The following is a 6,423-nucleotide window of genomic DNA, read 5'->3' as shown; positions in this document are numbered from 1 at the left end:
GGTAGGTTCTTTACTCAGTGAGTCGTGAGTTCATGGAATGCCCTTCCAGTAGCAGTGGTGGACTCTCCCTCATTATGGGCATTTAAGCGGGCATTGGATAGGCATATGGAGGATAGTGGGCTAGTGTAGGTTAGGTGGGCTTGGATCGGCGCAACATCGAGGGCCGAAGGGCCTGTACTGCGCTGTATTCTTCTATGTTCTATGTAACTCCTGGGAACTAGTAATTTCTTTCAAGAAAGATTCTGATGGCTTCTAGGACGCTGTCTTTGCTATAAATGATGTTGCAGAAAGAGACTTAATCGCTGTATTCTTCTATGTTCTATGTAACTCCTGGGAACTAGTAATTTCTTTCAAGAAAGATTCTGATGGCTTCTAGGACGCTGTCTTTGCTATAAATGATGTTGCAGAAAGAGACTTAATCTCATTAAAACAAACAAGATTCTGAGGAATTGAACAATTTGGATGCTGAGGATATTTCTCCTCATGAGGGAAATTAAAGCTGGGGTACAGTTTTAAAAATGGGTTCCCCACTTAAAATAGAGCTGAGGAGGAATTTCTTCTCCAAGTCAGTCTTTAGAATTCTGTCCGAGTGCTGTCAAGACAGTAGTTGAAACATTCAAGACCGAGTTAGATATGATTTTTGATCCAAAGGGAATCTATAGTTATGAGGAAGCAGGTGGGGAAAATGGAGCTAAAGCCACAATTACATCAGACATGATCTTACTTATTGGTAGAGCTGGCTGGGGAGGCCAAATCATCTTATTCTGCTTCTCCTACTTACGTAAATTTGGAGAAGGAAAATGAGGGATGTGTTCTGAGGAAAACCTATTCCCAATCTTCCTGTGGCTTGTGTGTTCTTTACATCCATGTCAGTATGCATGTCACCCTGTTAAAGGTATAAAGCAAAAGGTAAGTCAGTCATTGCCAGCTGGAAGAGGATGCTGCACATTGTTTAGGAATATTAAGTATCAGGAGTAAAGGAAACTCCCCGTCCAGCTTGTAAAATTTAACTTATTTTGAACTACTTGTTCTGGGGTTATATGTTTAAAGATAAGAATAAACACCTTGTTCAAGCTCAAGGTTTGAGGGAGTCACTTATGCAGGAAAAGAAACTTCAGATTAGTAACTAGTGAAATGATATCCTCAATGCTGAAAGCAAGCATTTGGCAAATTGGATAACTATTGGATGTGATCATATTGTTATTTATATCATTGCAACATTCACTGAACACTCTATGTTATTATGGAATAATTTCTGGCTTCTATGACTGCTAATTGTAATGATTGATTACAGCTGGAAAATGTTTGAAGAACTGATTGAACCCTACCAACTACATGAGGGTTCCAAGGATCCTGCAACTGCAGAAATACTGCTGAAAGAGCATCCATGGAAAATTACTGATGCGGAGTTAGAGAGATTCAAAGACAAGGTGGGCAGAAAATGGAAGTGATGTCACTAAAGTATTTAGGAATTATGGTCATAAACGAACATTTAGTGACAGTGACTTTATGTTTTAAAGACATACCGACAGGTCAGACTCAATGAACTTCTGCAGGAGAACTCCCGATCTGCCAATATCATTGTTGTGTAAGTACATTCTATTGATATCACAGACATTAGGTACTGAATACAATGAGAACAATGCCATTTTCACAGACTACCCTTATATGCGTTGCTGTCTTCTAATATTTAGAAATCTATTCACCTTTGATTGGATCTTACTCAAATGACCTGACCCACAGCCCTCTGGGATGGAGAATTCCACAGATTCTTAGTGAAGAACTCCCTCCTCATTTCAGTCTTAAATAGTCTACCCCTTTTATTCTGAGTAAATGCACAGGCAAGGGAAACGTTTTGCTGGATGTATGTTCTTGAGACGTGTACAAATTCTAAGGTTAAATAAGATCAAAGTTTATTCTTCTAAATTCTAGAGAATACAGGCCAGTCTCCTAAATTCTTTCAGTATTAGGCAATCCAGCGTTTCTTGGAATTGGTTTGGTGAACCTCAGTTGCACTCCCTCCTTGGCATGTTTAGACTCATAGATGCCTACGGTGAGGGAGCAGGCCATTCAGCCCACCAAGTACACACTGATCCTCTGAAGAGTACCCCATCCAGACCCATGAGTCATAAATTCATACAGGATGGAAACAAACCCTTTTGGTTCATCTCGTCCATAGCAAACTGAACAAGTCCCATTTGCCTGCATTTGGTCCATCACCCCCTCAACCTTTTCTATTCATGTATCTGTCCAAATGCCTTATAAACACTGTAATTGTACCTGCTTCTACCACTTCCTTTAGCAGCTCATTCCATACACTGCCAGTGTGGAAAATGTTGCCTCTCTGGTCCCTTTTAAATCTTTCCCCCTCTTGCCTTAAACCTGCGGCCTCTAGTTTTGGACTCCCCTACTCTGAGAAAAAAATTTGCTATTCACTCTAATGATGCACATCATGATTTTACAAACCTCTATAAGGTAACTTCTCAGCCTCTGACACTTCATGGAAAGAAGTTCCAATCTATCTAGCCTTTCCCTATAACTCGAATGCTCCAGTCCCAGCAACAATCCTTCTGAACTTTTTCTGCCCTCTTTCCAGTTTAACAACATGCTCCTTACAGCAGAGAGACCCGAATTGTACACAGTATTCTAAGAGTGACCTCACCAATGTCTTGTATATCTGCAACATGACATCTCAATTCCCATATTCAACACACTGACCAATGAGGACAAGCGTGTCAAATGCCGCCTTGAACACCCTGTCCACCTGTGATGCTGCTTTGAAGGAACTGTGAACTTGTACCCCCCAAGGCAGTACCATTACTTCTGTAAATCCTGTCCTGGCTGCCCTGGTTTGTTTTAACAAAATACAACACTCTCATGTATCCAGATTAAATTCCATTTGCTGCCAATTGGCTCACCTGATCAAGATCTCTATGTACTCTTAGATAACCTCCTTCATGTCCAATATACCATAAATTTTGGTGTCATCTGCAAAGTTGCTAATCATATCTCCAATATTCTCATCCAAATTGTTGATGTAAATATCAAACAACATTGCACCCAGAACCGATCCTTGTGGCACACTGCAGGGTCACAGGCCTCCTGTCTTATACCATCAAGCCAATTTTGTATCCAGTTGGCTCTCTCTCCCTGGATCCCAGGTGAGCTAACCTTACTAACCAGTCTACCATATGGGACTTTGTTGTAGGCCTTACTAAAGTCAATGTAGATAACATTTACTATTCTACCTTAATCTATCTTCTATCGTAACATTTTCAAAAAAAATCAATTCGCTACACCAGGTGCAGTCTCATCAAACCTCTATACAATTACAGCAAGGCATCTTAATTCCAGATTTTTATTAAATTCAAATTTGACCATCTGCTGTAGCAGGATTTGAATTAGAGTCCCCAGAGCCTTACCTGGGACTCCAGATTAACAGTCCAGCAACAACACTGCTAGGCCATCACCTCCCATATTCAGTAACGCGCAGTGGCCAGAAATGGATTAAAATTTTCAAAACTTTTTTTTTTTTCCTTTCACTATAGGAGTTTGCCCATTGCAAGGAAAGAAGCTGTATCAAGTTACTTGTATATGGCTTGGTTGGAGACTCTTTCAAGAAACCTGCCACCTGTTATAATGATCAGAGGAAATCAGAAGAATGTTCTGACCTTCTACTCCTAACAGAAAATTGCTGCAACAAATGCCACAGTTGATGCATGCTTATTTATCACTTAGTATTTTGAGAGTTGGTTAATAAGGATGATACACTGAAGTAGCAAACAAAATCTATTCCTAGTTTTCTGATTTCCTGCTCCATTTCACAAATAATCTCACTAGTTAATCTTGTAAAATTTTCCTATTTAGTCACCAGGTAGTGTAACAGCCTGATTGGTTGAGCCCTATATTTTAGGACACTATTCTCTGATCACTAATTTTACAAAGTTGGAATAAAATCCTCCTTATCTGGCTATGATGTAAAATAGTTAATATACTCATAGTATTTTGGAGATCCATAATTTTCAGCATTAAGATCTTCAAGGAATTTTCAATCTATTGCCATTATTTGATATCCCCCATTAATTCTGCTTAAATAAGGATTTTATTAGGCATATTGACAATAATGTATACTGTATTCTTCAGCTGAATGAACATTTACACAAAAGACCGCAGGTTGAGAAAAGTCTGTTCCTGCAGTCTGACAAGCTCATTTGGGCATATGATCACAAATGAACAATTCAAGGAAAATGTGCAAAACCAGATGAGATTACAGCTTTGTGAATAACACCATGAAATGAAGCAAGAAAGATGTGCAAAGAAAGCAGAACAAAATGAAGAGGATGGAATGAAATTTCATAGAGAGGAAAGGCACTCGCGTTATCATGAGAAATCAGTTGTAGTTTGGTGGGGTTTCTTGCAAAATTCATGTTGCTTACGTTCAGAATGTGGTTGCACTTACTTGTAAAGGAAACAATATGATGTGCAAAGGTGTCCTTGTATCTGATGAGAATTGAAATAAAGGGTAGTAAAATTAACTTTATCCTCTGCCTTTTTCCAGAGAGTGGGATTGTTGGAAGATGAACCATCACTCTCTTTACCATTTTCACTGTAATATTTTCCAAAACAAAATTCACTTCTGTTCATTAAATAATTATGGATTCAAACACTGATGCATTGCAGAAATTCAGCAAAGATCTTTAGCATCTTCCAAACCAATGACTGCCACTGTCTGAGACTACCACGGTCTTCTCCTCCCTCTCTCCCCCCGACCTCTGCCACACCCCCAAAAAAAACCACACAACACCCTGATTTGGAAATATATCACTGTTCCTCCCTGAGCCAAAATGCTGGAATTCTTTCGTAACAACACTGTAGGTTTACTTAGAGCATATGCACTGCAGTTGTTCAAGAAGGCAACTCTCCTCCATTTTCTGAATGGGAATTAGGGAAAGGGCAATAATGAATACTGGCCCATTCAGCCACACTACGTTCCACAAGATTTTTAAAACTTACCATTTTGACCTCCAATATATTTGACCAATCAAAAGGCTTATGGTCACAAAATATGTTGCAATATCAGTTTCATGATTTGTCAAAACCATGGACAAGCTGTGGAAAAATGATTGTGGGGATATATTTTAAAAATTCTATCCAGGTGATATCTGCAAGCTTAAAAACCTAGTTATCTATGTGTTTGCTGTGATATTGTTCATTTGAGTTTGAAAGCTGTGGATTGACTTTAAGTACCACTTCAGAAGTTGAATATAAATATAGGCTATTATTTCCAGTGCTGAATTATAGGAAGTGTTGTCCTCAAATTTCAACTGTTTATAATACATTCTGAATCATAAGATTCAAGTTGCACAACAGTGCAGTCAGTTTTGCTATAGCGTGGTAGTTCTGTTCTCATGCAAAACCATATAACAGCACCATTTAAACAAATGGGGCCAGAATCGCATTATATAATCAATATGTACTATAAAACTTCTTGCTATAGAAACTGTCTCTCCAATTCAGCAATCGTGTTATAGTGAATTTGTGTTAACGAAATGTGTGTTATAGCAGAATGACCTGTACTTCGAAACCAAAGTCAAGGCTGACAGTTGTGTGCAGCGGTAATGAAATTCATTTTCTGTTGTATCCCGTCAAATTGCTTCCCTGGAATATGCATTGTAACATTCAAGAGCACATTAAGTTTCAATAGTCTCTAGATGGCTACATTTAATTCTGCTTGACAGTTATTGTAAAGTTTTCATTTGGTCACTTGGGACGTTTTAGAGTCACTGAAGAACAGTTGAAAGCTCACAGACAGTTGGGGAATGTAAGCAAGTATGAGAGACAAAACGATGTGGACTCTGTCAGATAGTGCTGCTTTTAGCTGTAGTATTGGGACATCACCTGAACACCACATCTTTATGTAGCAAGGGCTCAAGGAAATCTCAGCAGTTGAACAGTTCTGTTCAAGGCTCCGGCAAGTCCTGGAAATTCAGATCTGAAGAGGGAAATAGGGATAAGCCAAGAAACTATAAACCAGTGAGCCTCACATCAGTGGTTGGGAAGATATTGGAAAGAGTTGTTAGATATAGGATATATGTGCACTTAGAAAAGAATAGCCTAATTGGGGACAGTCAACTTGGATTTGTGTAGTGCAGGTCGTGTCTTAATAACTTGATTGAACTTTTCGAGATGGTGATAAAGGTGATTGAGAGTAGAACAGTGGATGCTGTCTACATGAATTTTAGTAAGGCTTTCAACAAAGTCCCTCATGGTAGGCCATCCAGAAGATTAAGATGCATGGGATCCACAGTGAATGACTGTGTGGATTCAGAATTGGCTTGCCTATAGAAGGCAGAGGGTAGAGGTGGAAAGGTGTTTTTCAGGCTGGAGGTCCATGATTTGTGGTGTTCCACAGGGATCCGTATT

The 6,423-nt window shown here is 39.2% G+C and overlaps 1 protein-coding gene across 2 annotated transcripts in view; it reads left to right on the top strand.

Annotated features, from left to right (window-relative positions):
• slc12a1 (solute carrier family 12 member 1) overlaps positions 1–4,670 on the top strand; it is a 133,887-nt gene extending 129,217 nt beyond the window's left edge. For both annotated transcript variants that reach the window (XM_043680183.1, XM_043680182.1), the window contains exons 24-26: positions 1,295–1,430; positions 1,521–1,588; positions 3,549–4,670. In XM_043680183.1, the coding sequence (XP_043536118.1) occupies positions 1,295–1,430; positions 1,521–1,588; positions 3,549–3,684 (340 nt within the window). In that variant the 3' untranslated portion in view covers positions 3,685–4,670. The remainder of the gene's footprint in view (positions 1–1,294; positions 1,431–1,520; positions 1,589–3,548) is intronic.
• Positions 4,671–6,423: the final 1,753 nt, after the last annotated feature.

Source organism: Chiloscyllium plagiosum, chromosome 40 (assembly GCF_004010195.1).
Source record: "Chiloscyllium plagiosum isolate BGI_BamShark_2017 chromosome 40, ASM401019v2, whole genome shotgun sequence".
In the NCBI taxonomy this organism is placed as follows: Eukaryota; Metazoa; Chordata; class Chondrichthyes; order Orectolobiformes; family Hemiscylliidae; genus Chiloscyllium; species Chiloscyllium plagiosum.
Note: the sequence above shows the minus strand (reverse complement) of the source record. Positions and strands in the feature narration are given on the sequence as shown.